We start from the raw sequence: 17,651 nt of genomic DNA on the forward strand, positions 1-17,651 counted from the left end.
CATTTATTATCAAATAAATTCTGTATCCTTGGGAATGTGAGTGTAATAGGCTGCTTTGTGGAGATTCTGTCCAGCCCACCAGCGGCTCTCTGAATGCCTGCTCCATAGCTTCCATTGACTATTTCATACATCACCTCCGTCTTTTACCACTGTTGATTGAGTCAGATGATCACATCAGCCTGCTCCATGTGGACTTCCAAGCCAGTGAGTCCTCTAGGGAGAAAAATGAGGCAACTGCCTAAGGGGAGCAGAAATACTACAGTACTTTCTTTAGGGCATGTGCATCCCAGTTCTTGCATGCTGTACTTGGATTACAGTAAAATTTCCTTTTTGTTTAAATATAGTAAATATTCCATGCTGCTGGGACTGTGGTGAGATATGTTCATACATAGTTGGTAGTATTATAAATTGTTCTAAGTTTTCTGGAAAATATTTGGTAATATGTATTAAGAGTATTAAAAATATTTATATCTGTATGCTCAGTTGTACCACTTCTAGAACTGCATTGAGAAATTTATCAGATTCAGTACTTGAACATTTATCACAGTGCAATTTATTATACTGAAAAATCAAAAAAAGCTAACTGTCCCAGTTTGAGGATTAGCTAACTCTATCAGAATGTATTTGTATTTTGTAATGTTATTCAATTATTAAAATGTTTTAGAAAAATATTTAATGGTGTAGCAAGCTAACAAGCTATTACATTAAGTGAAAAATCTGTATACAAAGTACTATACATATTCTGACTCAAATATCATGATTTGTATATGTATGTATAATGAATACAAAAAAAGTAGAGGAAAATGTACCCAAATGTTTAAAATGGCAATTTTTAAGCAGGAGAACTAAATAAAACTTATTTTTATGCTTTCCTATATCTTCGTGTCCTACAATGATCACATGTGTAATTAGAAAAGTCCTATTATTAAAAAAATTATGTATAAAATAATGTTTTATTTTAGTGTTAAGAGAAATGAGTTTTTTTTTCCTTTGTTGCATGAAAAACTTTGAAAAACTCAAAAGGGTGTATTATATGCTGGACTAAGATGGAATAAAATGTAATATTTACCTTTTCAATGGCAGGATATAGAATCTATAAGCAATAGCATTAAACTATCTGTTGTATTAGAGTTTAAATGGAAATGTGTTCATAGTTATATTTGTCATTTTAAAAATAAATCAGTATCCATTATAAGTAATGAAGATTAAATACATTACAATAAAATTATTTTAATGTAAATATGTTTGCCAGATTTTAATCAAGTAACAACAGTTTAGAGATATGGTTATACAGATATAACATATATTTTTTCTAAATGTAAGGCATACTTTATGATATATAATCTTTTAACCACAAATTTATATACTTCTCAGATATGAAACAAAACTGATATGACTAGGAAGACACTACTACTTGGGTTATATCTCACTTTTTAGTATCTATATACAAATAAACCTATTAGCTGGCATATTTTGGCAGTGTGAATCAATGACATTAGTTGAATTTCACAAAAGTTTCTGAAACTTGACGATTACTGCTTATCAGGTCTATGTACAAAATGTGCAGTAGCAGGTACAAGTGGGTCAGAGTTGCTAATAGGTAAATAGGAACAAAAGCTTTACTGCCCTTTGGAAATTGGGCAGAGCCGTCTTGAGCTCTGATCCCCTGTTGCCCCTCTCAGGGTTTAACATATTCCAAATACCTTTATGTGGAAATGAAAAATAGCAGAAAAAGAGGAGACTGGAGAGATGGCATTTCTGCCAGTAAAATTTTTCCAATCAACACATTCATCCAGTTTCAGACATCATTCTTTGAGTGGCCCTCATCTATCTAATGCAAAATCTGGCTTTGCTTTGTTTTGCTGCACAGGGAAAGAAAAGCTTTTGTTCAGAGCTTTGGAATGGTTCGTTGAGACCATAAAACCTTTTTCTTCTTAAATTCTGAGAAGTAGCTAATGTTCATTTGGTAGTGAAGTGCTGTAGAGGAATGTTTTTCTTGCTCCTTCTTTCACAAGATTACTTCACTGACAGGTTTCAAGTGTGTCACTCAACTTCAACACATGAGGCAGACTTCTTGGTGGATGCATTTCCATGATCTGAGGGGCGGTAGGAGAGTGTGCTCATTTTTGTTGATAGGCTTGAGTGGGATTTGGCCTTTGGGGGGATATATTTCAGAAGCTGGAGAAAATATTTTTTAAATTTCTTCCCCAGAAAGCCATAAAACAGAGGGTTCAGGCAGTTGTTAAAATAAGCTATGCAAATTGTGATAGGCATGGCGGTGTCAACAATATCTGCAATTTTACAGTCATGTATGATGCCCAGCTGGATCAATACATCCAGAAAAGTGAATATTTGGTGGGGAACCCAGGAAAAGAAAAAGAAAAGCACAATTGCCATAATTATTTTGAAAATATCATCATTTCTTGGCTTGTTCTTCTGAATCTCATAAGCCCTCTTTAGCGTCTTCCAAATAAGAGTGTAACTTGTAAGAATGATCAGAAAAGGAAACAAGAAACCCAGTATATTCTTGGTTAGGCCCAGTCCAATGGGGAGGGTTGAATTTTGGGATTCATAATGGAAAGCACAAACTGTGATATTGGTATTCTCGATGAAAAATACGTTTCGGTGGATTATAGTTGGCAAACTGGCCAAGCCAGCCAGCAGCCAGATAATGATGCAGGTGACTTTGGCCATAAGCATTGTGCGCCGAAGGCGGGACTTCATTGGGTGAACAATAGCTAGGTAACGATCAATGCTTAGACATGTAAGTAGAAACACACTGGCATAGAGGTTGAAACTGACACTGGCTGAAGCAATCTTACATAGGTAATTGCCAAAGGGCCAGCGGTATTCCATAGCAGTGTAGACAGCCCACAATGGCAAGGTCAGTAAAAAGCATAAATCAGCCAATGCTAAATTCAGAAGAAAAACACTGGCCACAGTCTTCAGTTTCATGTAAAAGTAAATGACAATCACTACCAGGCTGTTTCCAAATATTCCAACCACAAAGATGATACTGTATAAAGTAGGGATCATGACAAATATGTAATTGTGCCTTCCAGCTTTGGGACAGTCATCTTGTATTCTTTTAATACCATCTTCAGTGGAAGAGTTGAGAATCATTTTGATCTCTTGGGTTATTAATTAGTCTTAGACACTAGGCCAGATGCACCTAAAGAAAATAAAAATGAAGAGGTAAAAAAAATTGAACTTTCAGTTATAAACATAGTTTTATTTTTCAATAATAAATACTGTAACTCAACTTTAGTCTTAGGAAAAAATAGATCATATTTTTTGGAGAAAAACTGAACCAAGAAAGTCTAATTTACACATTGAATCAGTTTTTAGAATTGCTTTTCTAGAAAGTGATAAATATCTTCCAGATAAATACCCTCCAGACAAAAATGCAAAGGACCTAGATAAGTTTATTCATACTCTGAATAAGCTTATCTAGGTCCTTTGCATTTTTTCTAGAAGTAAATCCTAGCTTCCAAATTAATTAAAACTCCTAATCTAAATCTCAGAAAATAACACTGAATTAAATTAGTTATTGAGGAAGACTTGAGTTTTTCCAGAGGTAGATAAGGCTAATTAATTTGTCTTTAACCTGAGAAATGTGACACATCTGTATCTTATTAATCAAACCATTTCTTTCATTTCACAATCTTTACTTAAATATAAACCTTATTAGCATCCTCCCTGAAGTTGTCAGAATAGCTGCCTCTAGGTTATGGAGGAAATTGGTCATTGTGGGAACTGATTTAGGAAGGGATAAGGGGGAAGGCTCAAAACTTTGTGGAAAAGTATTCTTGTCATGGTTTCCCAGGCCACTTCAGGCAATACCCACTTTATTTTTTAACTTCAAACTCAGTCTGGCACAAGAGACTGAATCTTCTAACTTATGTGCTTGCCAGCCATTTCTGGAGTGAACTCTGAGGTTAACCATCTGTATAACAAGAATGTCAAGTGAGCAGAATAGACCAGGATTATCAATAAAACATGTCTTTCATGGGGGCTTAAGATAGTAGCAGTTCTTTAGGATTTTCAGAAGACTCAGATGCTCAGGAATGAGCTCCATAAAGACTTCTGCAAATATTTGCTTCAATAATTTACGTAATAAGTAATCAAGCTATTCATTTGTGTGATTTAGAAAATCAACATATTCTGCCCTAGCAGAGTCCATCAGAAAACCCATGGGAGGAAGGCTGAGGATGCCATGAAGGTAGTAACATCACAACATGTGGCACAGGCACTCCCTGAGGTAAAAGCTCAGCATCCGGCACAGGTGATGCTCACTGGGTGGGGAAAGGGTTCTGAGTAAAGATCCTCTTGCTACACCAGGAACAGGTCCCTAGAAGAGCATGGCTGTACTTTCCTGCTGTAGCAAAGTATCCTGGACAAAATAAGATACTACTAATCTTCCCAGGATAGCTGTGCTTGGCATTCAGAAGAGCTGGACAAATATAAACACCTAGTGTTCATCTTGGTGTAAAGTCGTGCTGTGATAGGGATGAGACTCAAGTAGCCAGATCTTAAGAGAGAACACTAGGAAGAAAGAGTTTCTTAAGTGGCCTCTTTGCCTCTCCCAAGAGGTAGTTATTCTTATCCAAGGTTTTGGCTTCATGTCCCCATTATCTCCTCCTTTTATACTCAGTCTTACATAATTGAAAATTTTTTTCTTCTCTTTTCGTTCATGGGTATCCACGGACAAGCAAATGTCACATCCTCTGTGGAGCCCTTCTGACTTGTCTGGGCAATTGGATGTTTCATTTTCTAAGCCACTTTGGCACTTGGGATGCAGGAATTGGCACTATATTATAATTGTCTGTTGACCTGTCTTCTCCACTGGTAAGTCAGCTTTTTGATGGTAGGGCCTGTTTCAAATAATCTTGTTTATTGATGGAGGCCCCAGCCTATTCCAGGGGACAGACGATAAGTGTTCGAGAAATAATGCAGCCAGAGGACACAAGAATGAGTAAATAGCATATAGCTTAAAAGCTATGAGTATAGCATATTGAGACTGGTTTCTATGGGGTTAAAGAAGTAATTTACATTTTGTTCCTGAAATGATCTTATAGAAGATACTTAATGTTAACCTGGGTCTCACTTTGGATAAAAAATCAAAACCAAAAGCAAAACCAAACCAAACAGACCAAAAAAAAAAACCTCAAGTACTTTTAGAAATATGTGGTTTCTAAAACAGAAGATGATGAAAAGAAGGGATAAATATAATGGAAACTAGGGCTAGTCTCTCAGGGAGATATGACCTATTTCTTCCTCACCCAGAAGGATTTCCCTACATTTTGCTGATTTTTCAGTTTATTTTATTAAAGTTACTGAAATTTTGGCAGTTTAAGAAGTATGCATTCCTTTAGGTAAACAACTATTCTCTATTAAAATTAAATGCTTCATAAAAGATTTATGGGCTAGCAGTCATTTACGCCTTAATGTGTATTAATTTACTTATTTGTTCTTTTAACATCTGGTTAAGATCAGTTGGCTTTTGCTTAGGAAAAAAGTGAAAATGTCAAGGTTAAAGGACCTCAAAGATTAAAAAGCAGCCTGGGCGAACTCCATAACTGAAAACTAGGACAGAGGTAAATATTTGTTTCAGCTTTGCCATAAGGGCACTAACAGATAGGAAGGAATAAACTTAACATTTTAGAATCCCTTGGGTGCCATGAGCTTGGGTGCTTGAAAGTAGGGAGGAAATTTTCCTCTTTCTCTTCTTTCTTTCTTGACCCTAACTCTAAGAATACATGTCTCAGGCTGGTTCCATTAATACTGTGTCTGGAATGAGTAGAATTTTATTGATTAGTCTGGAACTATAAACATCATTTATTAAAGAATTTCTATGGGAAAAAGTTTGCACTTTGGACTCCAATTGGACTTCAATTCCTTCACAATCTGAGGTTGGTTTCTTTTTCAGTTCCCACTGATCCATATTGATTAATATTTAATATATAGAAGCCTGCTCTGAACAACTAGGGAAACATACCTGGATATTTTAGTAGGAAATTTATTATTAATTAATTAATTAATTAATTGTTAGAGATTTTGTTTATTTGTCAGAGAGAGAGAGTGCACAAGCAGGGGGAGGAACATGCGGAGGGAGAGGCAGGCTCCCCACTGAGCAAGGAGCCCAATGCAGGACTCTATCCCAGAACCCTTGGATCATGACCTGAGCCAAAGGCAGATGTTTAACTGACTGAAATTTCCAGACGTTTATCATTTAAATGTGTATATCACTTGAGAAACTCCAGACATCACATCGAGTATACTAATTAGAAGAACATTTTACATAAATATTTATGTAAGTAATGACCAAGACTTCCTGTCCGGTAAGGAAACAAATTTTCTCGTATTTGAGGGGATCAGAAAGAGGAGAGGAATTTTAGATGATAGAAACAGTGGGAGCAAGCACAGGGAAGCACAAATGCAAATAGTGTGTTCAGTGGGCACTCATCCACTTATCATAGATTCACTGAACACCTACTGTGTGTTGGAGTTAGGGATGCAAAGTGAAAAAGTTCATATTCTCTTTTCAGGCATTTGAGTCTACCAGTGGGGGCAGCCAAAAGCTTTAAAGACAAAATTATCTCCAGTGCTGAATACTATACCATAACAGGGTCATATGGAATAGTCTGTATTTACCATTGACCCAGCTTGGTGTGGTGGGAGACTAGGGGAGTGATCAGGGGCACTTCCCACAGAAGATGGCATTTGGACTTTGGAGGATGTATGGGAAACAGAGGGGTAAGAACTTAAAAGGCGACAGTGGGTCAGCCGAGGTAGATAAGAGACTGTCATCACTTGAACTTTTCCCTCCTTATGAATGTCTGCATCATCATCCATGGGAAACTGCTGTTGTAAATTTACAGATACCACACAACCCCCTGAACAGTGGTGTAGGGTCTGAATGTGCGCTGGATGTGAGGGTGACATGGGGGCCGTAGTGATGTGCAAGGAATATCGTTCTCAGTCAGCATTGTTGCCGCTGATAGACTTTCCTAGAGAAACTGGATTCTCAGGAAAGAGGGAAAATTGAACTCTTTTGATTAGTAGGCACCTGTGATTGATGATAAACGAGTGAGAAAGAGTAGGGTCTTTTCTCTTTGAAACTGAAAGGATGCTTTTTTTTTTTTTTTTAAAGACTTATTTATTTATTTATTTGACGGACAGAGATCACAAGTAGGCAGAGAGGCAGGCAAGAGAGAGGAAGAGAAGCAGGCTCCCCGCTGAGCAGAGATCCCTATGTGGGGCTCAGTCCCAGGACCCTGGGATCATGACCTGAGCCCAAGGCAGAGGCTTTAACCCACTGAGCCACCCAGGCACCCCTAAGGATGCAGTTTTGATGAGGAGCCAAAGGAAAAGGATGTGATCTATAGGAACAGCAAACTTAAAAGTCCCCAAAAGCAGCTATTTTTCATTGTACTACTTCTCCCAGTAGAGTTTTAGGCAGGTAGGATGTACTGATAAAAAAAACATAGGAGGATCCATCTCTTCCTATTTCTTGGTTTCATCACATCTTTTACACAGGCTCTGTGCCTTATATGAATTCCATAGCACCTTTTCTTCTTAGGGGGGAAAGAGATGGGATTTGGAGTCAAAGCACTTATAATGGGGCTTGCCTGCATGACTCAGTGGGTTAAGCCTATGACTTTGGCTTAGGTCATGATCTTAGGGTCCTGGGATCGAGTCCCACACTGGGGTTTCTGCTCAGCAAGAAAGCTTCTCCCTCTCTCTCTGCCTGCCTCTCTGCCTAATTGTGATATCTCTCTCTGTCAAATAAATAAATAAAAGCTTAAAAAAAAAACACTACTTATAATGGAATCTTCCTCTGCCACTTAGAAATCTGTATGGCTCTGGGTAAGTCACCCTATTTCTCTGAACATAAGCCTCAGTTCCCTTATTTATTATTATATTTTATTTATATATATATTATATTATTATTATTGAAGGAATGGGAACAATGATTCTTAGTGTACATGATTGTTACAGGAATTAAATGAGATAACCCAAAAGCACTAAGCATATCTTTCAAACAGAATGCATTTAATAAATGTTTTTTTTTTTTAATTTTTACTATTATTTTTTGAATGCAAGATAAACGTTGACCTAGCCATGGCTAAAAAAAAAAAAAAAAAAAAAAAAGATAAAAAAGGTTTATCTTTGATAAGTTTTTTCTGTTGCCATAAAAGGCTCAAAATATCAAGATGTTCTTTCAAATTATGAGTAAAAAAATCATCTTAAACAGCTGAATACACTGGCCATGAGTCAGGTGGGAACTTTCGGTCTGCTGTAAACAGAAGGTTGGCTCATAGTGGCCACCCTACATTTATCCACTGCTTGCTTTCATTGTAGATACCTTGTGTTCCTTGTCAGCTTCCTTTATTCTTAAGAACAAGCCTAAGAAGGAAGGTTTTCTTTTCTTTCTTTCCTCTTCCCTTCCTACCTACTACCTACCTTCTCTCCCTTCTTCCTTCATCTTTCAGTCTTTCCTCGGTTTCTTTTTAAGAATATTTCCCCAAGACTTTTGATTAGAATATTAATACCTTCTTAAGCTTTTAGGCAAGCCAAAGCCAATCTAATTAAATTGTTCATTACAAGCTCCTTTTAAAATGAGTTTTCAATTTAAGGAAAAAAAAATACCGCATAGTTTCCTATGATAATAAAGAGAGAACTAAAAGACAAAGTAATTATATTTTAGAATTATCTTCTATCAAAGTATCTTTCTCAAATATCTAGAAGAGTAGAGTAGTGTTGTAAGTCATTTGCTTGGAGTGCTGGGCAGCTCAATAAACCATCCTGTTCAAAAGTCATTCTCTTTATTGCTCTTATTTTATAATTCAGACTTTAGAAAACAACTGTTTCTGTTCCTCTGTGTTTTTTTCTCTCAGTAATGAATGAGGCATTCTACGGGAACAACTGTTAGTCAGTATCCATTTGTGAATTCATTGAATCATAGAAGTTGGCAGTAAAATTTTTAGGGTTTCTACTTGTTTCTTTCTCAAATCCACTTGTTCTTACTTCTTAACCTTCTGTTCTTATTTTATGGGGTCTATTTGTACCCTTATCTCTATAAACATTTTGAACATCTGTATGTTAAGAGCCCCTATCCAATTGCTTTCCTATTTGTAGTTCATAGCTCTTCTCATGTAGATTCTATTTGATTCATCTACCGACCCTCTGCTTGGCATTTACCTACCTCTTAAATTTTGTAATCTTTGTGAGTTAATCTATAGTGGTATTAACTTCTCTAAGGAGGCTTGGTGTCTTGATGATGATAGCCTGTGAAATTTCTGCTTGGGTTTACAATAGTCACTTGATCCGGATAAGTTTTTAATACTAGTTCTCAGCCTAGTTTCCAATGCCACACTTTTTCTTCAGATAATGCAGATTAGGCTTCCTGCCCATTCTCCAGTTTTTAGCTGGTCTGCAGAAGTTATCTCGTCTTTGGTCACAATAGGCAGTAATTTTGCAGTTTCTGGCTTTAACCAGGAAAGCCGGTTTCACTTGCCTTTAGTGCCTGCGTCTAATGGTCTTGACTTCCATCCTGGTAAACTCATTAAAACTTTCTCTTGGTTGTGTAACTGGTATTGGTTCTTCTCTGGCCCATGTAGTCTCAATTCTCTTTTTCTTTTTTCTTTTTAAAGATTTTATTTTAAATATTTAAAGATTTTATTTATTTGAAAGCAAGAGCGAGAGTTAGTGAGAGAAAGAGAGAACATGAGCTGGGAGGAGGAGCAGAGAGAGGGAGAAGCAGGCTCTCCACTGAGCAGGAAGCCCTACTATGTGGGGCTTGATCTAAGGACCCTGTGATCATGACTTGAGCTAAATAATGGCAGATGCTTAACTGAATGAACCACCCAGGCGCCATGTGGTCTCAATTCTTACTCAGAGCTGTGATCTGATATTTTATGTGTTTCAAGAAAGAAGGGTAATGTCCATGATTGCTTAGTTCATTGTCTTTATCTTGACTGGAAGTTGCCCTCCATTACTTTGAGATAATGGCTAAGTTGCTTGGACCCAATAAACTTTGGATTATAGTCTTGCCCTTATTCATGCTCACCCCTGCCCCCATCATGCCTTTTAATGAAGCATCTAAGCCCATCTGGTGGTATTCTCCTCCATCATGGTAATCCTGACAGCCATGAAGAAAGAAGCATGGCAGAGAGCTTGGCACCATGGGGGAAAGTGACCAGAAATGCTTTTAAATCAGATGCACGAGAGAATGACTGGCAATCCTAGACTAAACTCTCTATGTTAAATATTTTTCTGGGAGATGATTTTGTTTACCTCTTCAATTCCAAGGTGAATATTTCTCTTAGAACACACAATATATTTTGTTGCAATTATTTATGCATACTAAGTAAGTGCTCAAGATTCAGCATCCTTAAACTTAATGAAAAGCTGTATGATATGTCTAAGCGGTAAACAATGGCTTCTGGCCCTCTTCCCAAGTCAGCATCATTCATTGTGGCCTGCTCTCACAGAAATGAAAATAGAACTGCCTTCTTATTTCTGCACATAACCAATGGTAACAAACTGTGGTGATGGCGGTTAAATGTTCTGCCATCCTCAACTAGCCCTCCCCTCTGTTTTACAAAATAGCCCAAGAATAGAAAGAACTCAGCTTTATGAAAGGAAATTCAGAAGTTCCTTCCAAGTTAGGGTATACACTTCAAGGAAAGTAAAATGGGAATCCTGAATTTTTGCTTATTAGAATTATTCAGTACTTCAATATCACTAATGTAACACTAAGTTATAATTCAATTTCTCTCCACTTCAGACGCTATTTATCATAAATTACAGTTCAAATATTTCACTCGTGATGAATATCTCAAGACCCCAAACAACTCCCTTTATTCCTATGATATTTCTTCCTACTCTTTTTCTGTACTAAACTCTTGGCTGTCTTTTGTTGTATTTTTAATTTTTTTAATCTCAAAAGGAAAAGAGAAACAGGTAGGGATGAGATATATGTCATTAAGTCTAATCATATGCTAGAAATTGTTCTTTGACGTGTTGGTGTTAGTAGAAAATATTCTTATGTTAAAAATAGAGGGTCATGGAAGGCTTTAGTGAGCCTAGAAAGAGTTGAAAGAGCACAGACTAAGAGAAAAGGAAAATAAATCCAGCTTGTATATAAATAAACTCCAGTTCTCTTATACTCCCAAATTCCTCAACTTAGGGACTCATAGAATTTCCTGAAGGGACTCATAACCACATTTCAAAGGATCAGCATCTCAGCCATTCATCAAAAGGGAGGAAACATCATTTTTAATAAGAGGACTCTTGGAGACTGTTCACAAGCTTTTTTTTTTTTCAATAAATGAAAAAGGCAGCTCCTATGTGGGCATCTCCATCAACAGCTGTTTTACCCAACTTGTGAGCAAAATCCCAAATTTTATATGTTAAATCACTTCATATTTGCTTCTCGGAGACTTTAAATCAGCAGCAGAAACTGCCCATTTCATTTCACATTCCACTTTAAGGGGTATGAGGAAAGTTACTGGGAAAAAAAAGGAAGCATTAATTAATTTGTACTCTTAAGAAATTATGATTTTATTATAGAATTTATATGTATTATGAGTTTTATGTTAGAATTTACTGGCCAGGGGCTCAGTTGGTAAAGCCTCTGCCTTTGGCTCAGGTCATGATCTCAGGGTCCTGAGGTTGAGCCCCACATCGGGCTCTCTGCTCAGCGGGGGGCCAGCTTCCCCCTCCGTCCCTGCTCCCCTTCTCTCTCTCCAGTAAATAAAATCTTAAAAAAAGAAAAAAAAAAAAAGAATTTACTGGCCACATGGCAATTCACTTCAGATTAAAAATTTTAACATTATAGAAATCACATAGTCATACATAATCATACAAGCTTGAAGGATTAAATATTACCCATATTGTATGTTTCCTCAAATTGCCAAATGTTCTGATTGCAGTAGAAATACTTTTTGAATGAAACTCTACAAATTGGTCCTACACAATGTATAAGGAGACTAGGATTCAAATTTTGGCTTTCTCATTCACTAAGTGACCTTGAGCCAGTCACTTAGCTCCTCTAGACCTCTGCATTCTCCGGGAACTGGATAATGGTTAAAGAAATTTCCTGAAACACTTAAATTTTATAACCTTTCTTTGGAACAGGTATATATCTTTTGAAGACAAAGGCAATGATGGCTTAACAAGTAGAAATGACCTATTGATAAATCATTAAATCTGCCAACATCTATCTATCGATAATGGATGTTATTAATGCCACAATGATTTAATAAGATTTGATAGTTAAACACAAGAAGTATTTTTCTTAAAAAAATGAATTTTACCTTTTACTGAAGATAAACTCTGTGTAAGAATATTACATTACAGTGACATTGGTTTTTCTCCTCATTTTTTAGATTATCTACTCAAAGAAATATTTTCCCAACACAGCATTGGGATAGCTGATTATGATCCTAGGTTATTGAGGTCAAAGGTATAGATTTCAGCCTTAATCTAGACTAGCTTGATTGGTTTCTAGACCATGAACCTCTCAGGCATCACCTGTGTAATTCATCGGCAATTCCAGGTGAAAGGATTGTTTCATGACTGCAAATCAAAATTACAAGCATGCCCTACAGTTAGCGAGTCAGGATTATAACATCCTATGTAAAAAGTGGCACAGTGTGTTATTGTTAAAATAACTCATACAAAAAAACCTACTTCCAGATTTCTTTGTGGGGAAAAAACAACTTTTTAAAGCTTAGCAAATAGTTAATGGGATTCAGTTGCCCAGATAAAAAAAACAGAGACCAAGGCAGAGTATTATAAAGGAACCTCACAGTAATATATTATTTAGAATAATATTTTGAAGTATTACATTGGTCAGTGTTTTGAAGGATAAATGGACTTTTGTCCTATGAAAATGAATTCTGTAAAGGTAATGTTTGATTTTATCAGAGTTACATTTTTCTTAAAAGAATTTATTTATTTATTTGACAGACAGAGCTCACAAGTAGGCAGAGAGGCAGGCAGAGAGAGAGGAGGAAGCAGGCTCCCCACGGAGCAGAGAGCCTTATGTGGGGCTCCATCTCAGGACCCTGGGATGATGACCCAAGCCGAAGGCAGAGGCTTAACCCACTGAGCCACCCACTGAGCCACTCGATGCCTCGAGTTACATTTTTTTTTTAAAGCACGGTTTTGTATACTACTTTTTTTTTTTTTTTTAAAACATCCAAATGCTGTAAAAACTGAGAGACAGCAGAGTAGTCTCTTAGAGAAAGCACTGGACAAGAGTTCTGTCAGACTCTGCTCTGTTACTAACCACTGACACAATCATACACAGGTAATTTAACCTCTTTGTTATCCTTCAGCTATTACAACATATTTAGAATGGAAATACCCTTGTTCTCACTTCTGTTTCATAGATTGTTAAAGGTAAACAGTGAAGTCTTAGGAAGACATAAAAGCACTTTGAAAATATAAATTTTACAATATGATTTCTGTAATGGAAGGATAAGTGAAACTTAATGAAGGAAAGCACAGAACTTCAAAAACTAATGGAATTTTTTTCATTCAGAAATTGAGCAGAAATGCTTTTCATTATTTTAATCTAATGCATTTATTTCAAGAATTATAATGAGGCATTTGATTAATGCTGAAAGAAAGGTCAAATGGTGGATACTGTATGGCTTCTACATTTAATAATTATGGCAGCAAATGTCTTGTGTATAAAGTAGAGCCCTGAGACTAAATCTGACCAACCGATTTATTTTCTTTGGATCCTGAAGCACTTACAGCTTTTGGGATTTGTTATTTTCTGTGGTTTACTAATCCCACTACTATTTTCCAATTATTTCGGTCAGTGCTATTCAAAAGAAATTTTATGGGAACCACATATGTAATTAAAAGTTTCCTAGTAGCCACACTAAACAAGTAAAAAGAAACAGGTGAAATTAATTTTGATAATACATTATCTAATCCAATATTTCCAAAATATTATCCTTTAAACATGTAATCAATATAAAAATGAAAATATTTTACCTTTGTTTTGGTACCAATTCTTAAAAATTAGGAATATAGTTTTATGTTTCCAGCACATCTCAGTTGAAAGTAGCTGAACATTCCAAGAGTTCAGTCATCACTTGGGGCTGACTCTCAAATTGGACAATACAGTGTTAGATGCTTGTCTCACCTACAGAGCCCTTCTAGCAATGGTTCTGAAAATGTGGTCCCAGGAACAGCAGCATCAGTCTCACCTGGGAATTCCTTAGGAATGCAAATCTCAAGCCGCACTCCAGACCTACTGAATCAGAAACTCTGTGGGTGGGGTCCAGCAGGCTATGTTTTAATGAGCCCTCCAGGTAGTTCTGATGCACAGTAATGTTTTAAAATCATTGCCCTACTCTCGTCTTAATTTGCAACTGTGGCTTGTATGCTGCTAATCATGATTAATAGACAAAACCAAATCCAACAAATGACAAAAGTGCCCTCAGCTGAAATGCTTTCATTTGGCTCTTCTGAGGCATCAAAACCCAAACTAAGTATGACAGACTCGTAAAATACAGCTTGAGAATTATTCATTAGACTGTATTTTTCCAGACATTCAGGACTAGTGTAGTTAAGGAGTGCCCAAAAGGGTATTATCTAATAAAATACTCCTTGCACTAATTCATAAATGTCTGGAATTTCTTTAAGTGGAATCGGGTTGGGGATACCCACTCCCATACCTCCAAGATCTATTTGAGGGAGGAGATACACCAACTCAGGTGAAAGCCAGACTAACACAGTGGAAGAGCAAGGTGATGAGAACTGAAAGATCCAAATCAGTACATGAATTTACCACTTATGAGCTATGGAGTCTATAGCTTTTCTCTTAACCTGTGACTCATTTTCTTCATATAAAAAATGATAATTGATAACGAAGAAGTAAAAAAATACCTGTCCTGTCAGGCTCACAACATGGCTGGGAACCTTAGGAGATTATGTATGTGGTGATGTCATAAGATCTTGTGGATTTGAGACTTTTGTTAGTGTTACTAAATTACGCTATGGTATAAACGACTAATTACCTCCCTATAAGCAAATCTGGAGAAGGGGAACTGCGAAACTGCGCTGGGCACTGCAAGTGGAAGAAGCTAGTGTACCAGAAAGAGGTAAGGAGGCTCAGAGAGGGAGGCTGACGGCACTGCTGACAAGCTACTTGGACTGGATGGTTCTGCCGGCTCCCGTCATTCTCTCGAATACCTATATAATTTTTAAATATAAATGACAATTACTTCTGATTGTAGTAAGAAGTTTAGACTATTCTATCTGCTGTTACTTACCATTCCATTCATTTCTATGTGGGACTACTTGTATTTTCTAACCAAACCGCCGATAAGTGGCACAAATGCTGGACCAATGAAAGGTAACAATACTTTGCCAACTGAAAAATACAATGAGATACTGGTGACTGCTGCTTCTTGCGAAAACTTCATTAGCAATAAATGGGTTACCAGATGTCACATGTCAGATTTGAAATTAAAATATATTCCTAGTATTTGTGTGCAGTCTGAGTGGCAGGGCAAAAAATGAACTCTTTCCCAGAGAGCTGCATAAGATATTATACCATATTTGCTTTCATTTGTATATTTCTCCTCTAAATGTAAACTAAAATGTATCCCTTGGTTGGTAAAGTGGAAATAGAGCATTTCTGCATAGAAGGGCTATGTAGTGAAGTGGCACATTACTCATGCAGCGGCAACTGTTTAAGGACAAGGAGAATATTTTTGAACATTCTTGCCACACCAAGATCACCATCTCCTCTTGTTTTGAACTTAGCCATAGCAACTCTCTCCTTTCCTGGCCTTTGCTTTCAGCAAGCGATTTCTGCTTTTATGACCGACAACAGAACTGTTCAAATCAAAAACTGCCAACATCAACTTCACTCTTCCTGAACCTGCTATAACAAGAGCGCTTCCCTCTCTTCACAACAATAAAACTCTTCTTGTTCTTCCAGCTAGCTAAGGTGACTCTGTTCTTGTCCTCAGAGTTATGAGCCTCCAATCTGAAACCAGTTGTGGTTAGGGAGGGAACCCCACAGTCGGAAATAGGACAGCGAAACTGCACTTGAGCCAGAAGAAATTTCAAATGCTAAGCCAGTGTGATAGAAATATCTAACATCCTTGGGTTTTTATAAACAAATATTTTTGGCTAAAGAAGGTCCATGTTCCTTTGCAATTTCAAAATTTCCACAGTTACTTGGTTCCAGCGGAAGACCATGGATGTTTGAAACTATTTTTTTCTCCCTAGTTTATTTTGGGTCTATCTTCTGTAGATAGATGAAGCTTATAAAACAAATTAGAGGGTGAATATGAATTATCATTCTTCAAGCCTTAAGAAATATTTACAGTACTCCTCCCTTATTTGTTGGGATACATTCCAAGACCTCCAGTCATGAATAGTAGAATTCTATATATAGAGTTTTTTCCCTCTGCATGAGTGCCTGTGATAACATTTAATTTATAAATTAGGCATAGAGATTAAGAATAATACCTAATAATAAAACAGAACAACTATAACAATATGCTGTAATAAAAGTTATGTGAATGTGGTCTCTCTCTCAAAATACCTTGCACTGTACTGACTCTTCTTATAATGATGTGAGATGATCAAATATCGACGTGACCAGATAAAGTGAGGTGAATGACATAGGTTGTGACCTAGCATTAGGCTACTATTGGCCTTCTGACAGTATGTCAGGAGGAGGATCATCTGCTTCCAGATGGTAGGTAAGTGACACTGTGGAAAGCCAAACCACACATAAAGGTGGGGGAGGGGGGGACTACTGTATTTTCTTTACATAGAGAAATCCCCCAAAGTACTTACAAGTTTATTTATGGAATATTAACTACTCATCAGATGCTGGGGAAGCAAGACCTACTGCCCTTTGAACTTCACATAAAGGAAGATAGAGGATCATTGAAGCAATTAGCTGTATCAATGGGGAAAATGTCAATTTAAATTTTTCAGTTAATAACTTCAGCACAAAGTGACACTCAGTGTTCAAATAAACTTATTTAATGTACAGTTATTTTATACTGCTCTGTGATTTTACTGGTATGTGATTCACTAAGAGGACTTATAAATGTGGCTTAGTATTAACATTAGTAATATTGGGCACCTGGGTGGCTCAGTGGGTTAAGCCGCTGCCTTCGGCTCAGGTCATGATCTCAGGGTCCTGGGATCAAGTCCCGCATCAGGCTCTTTGCTCAGCAGGGAGCCTGCTTCCTCCTCTCTCTCTCTGCCTCTCTTCCTACTTGTGATCTCTGTCTGTCAAATAAATAATTAAAAAAAAACAAAAAAATTAGTAATATTTATGAGTAATGATTAATTGAATGTTAACTATGTACCAAGCATCATGATAATTGCTTTCCTATATATAAGAGCCCTGTTTTGGACTGAATTGTGTCCTTTTAACATCCATAGGTTGAAACATTAATATCCAATGTGACTGTGTTGGAGGTAGGACCTTTTAAGAGGTAATTATTGGTAAATGAGGTCATGAGGTTGGGGTGCTAATCCAACGTGATGGGTATTTTCTTAAGAGGAAGACCACATCAGGAATGTGCTTACATGAAGGAAAAGCAATGGGAGAAGTCTGTGAGAAGTCTATGAGAAAGTGGCCATCTGCA

The 17,651-nt window shown here is 36.9% G+C and overlaps 1 protein-coding gene across 1 annotated transcript in view; it reads right to left on the reverse strand.

Annotated features, from left to right (window-relative positions):
* Positions 1-1,775: 1,775 nt before the first annotated feature.
* AGTR1 (angiotensin II receptor type 1) overlaps positions 1,776-17,651 on the reverse strand; it is a 47,402-nt gene continuing 31,526 nt past the window's right edge. The window contains exon 3 of the mRNA XM_032346220.1: positions 1,776-3,172. Within this exon, the coding sequence (XP_032202111.1) occupies positions 2,044-3,123 (1,080 nt within the window). The 5' untranslated portion in view covers positions 3,124-3,172 and the 3' untranslated portion in view covers positions 1,776-2,043. The remainder of the gene's footprint in view (positions 3,173-17,651) is intronic.

The sequence above is a fragment of the Mustela erminea genome, chromosome 1 (genome assembly GCF_009829155.1).
Source record: "Mustela erminea isolate mMusErm1 chromosome 1, mMusErm1.Pri, whole genome shotgun sequence".
In the NCBI taxonomy this organism is placed as follows: Eukaryota; Metazoa; Chordata; class Mammalia; order Carnivora; family Mustelidae; genus Mustela; species Mustela erminea.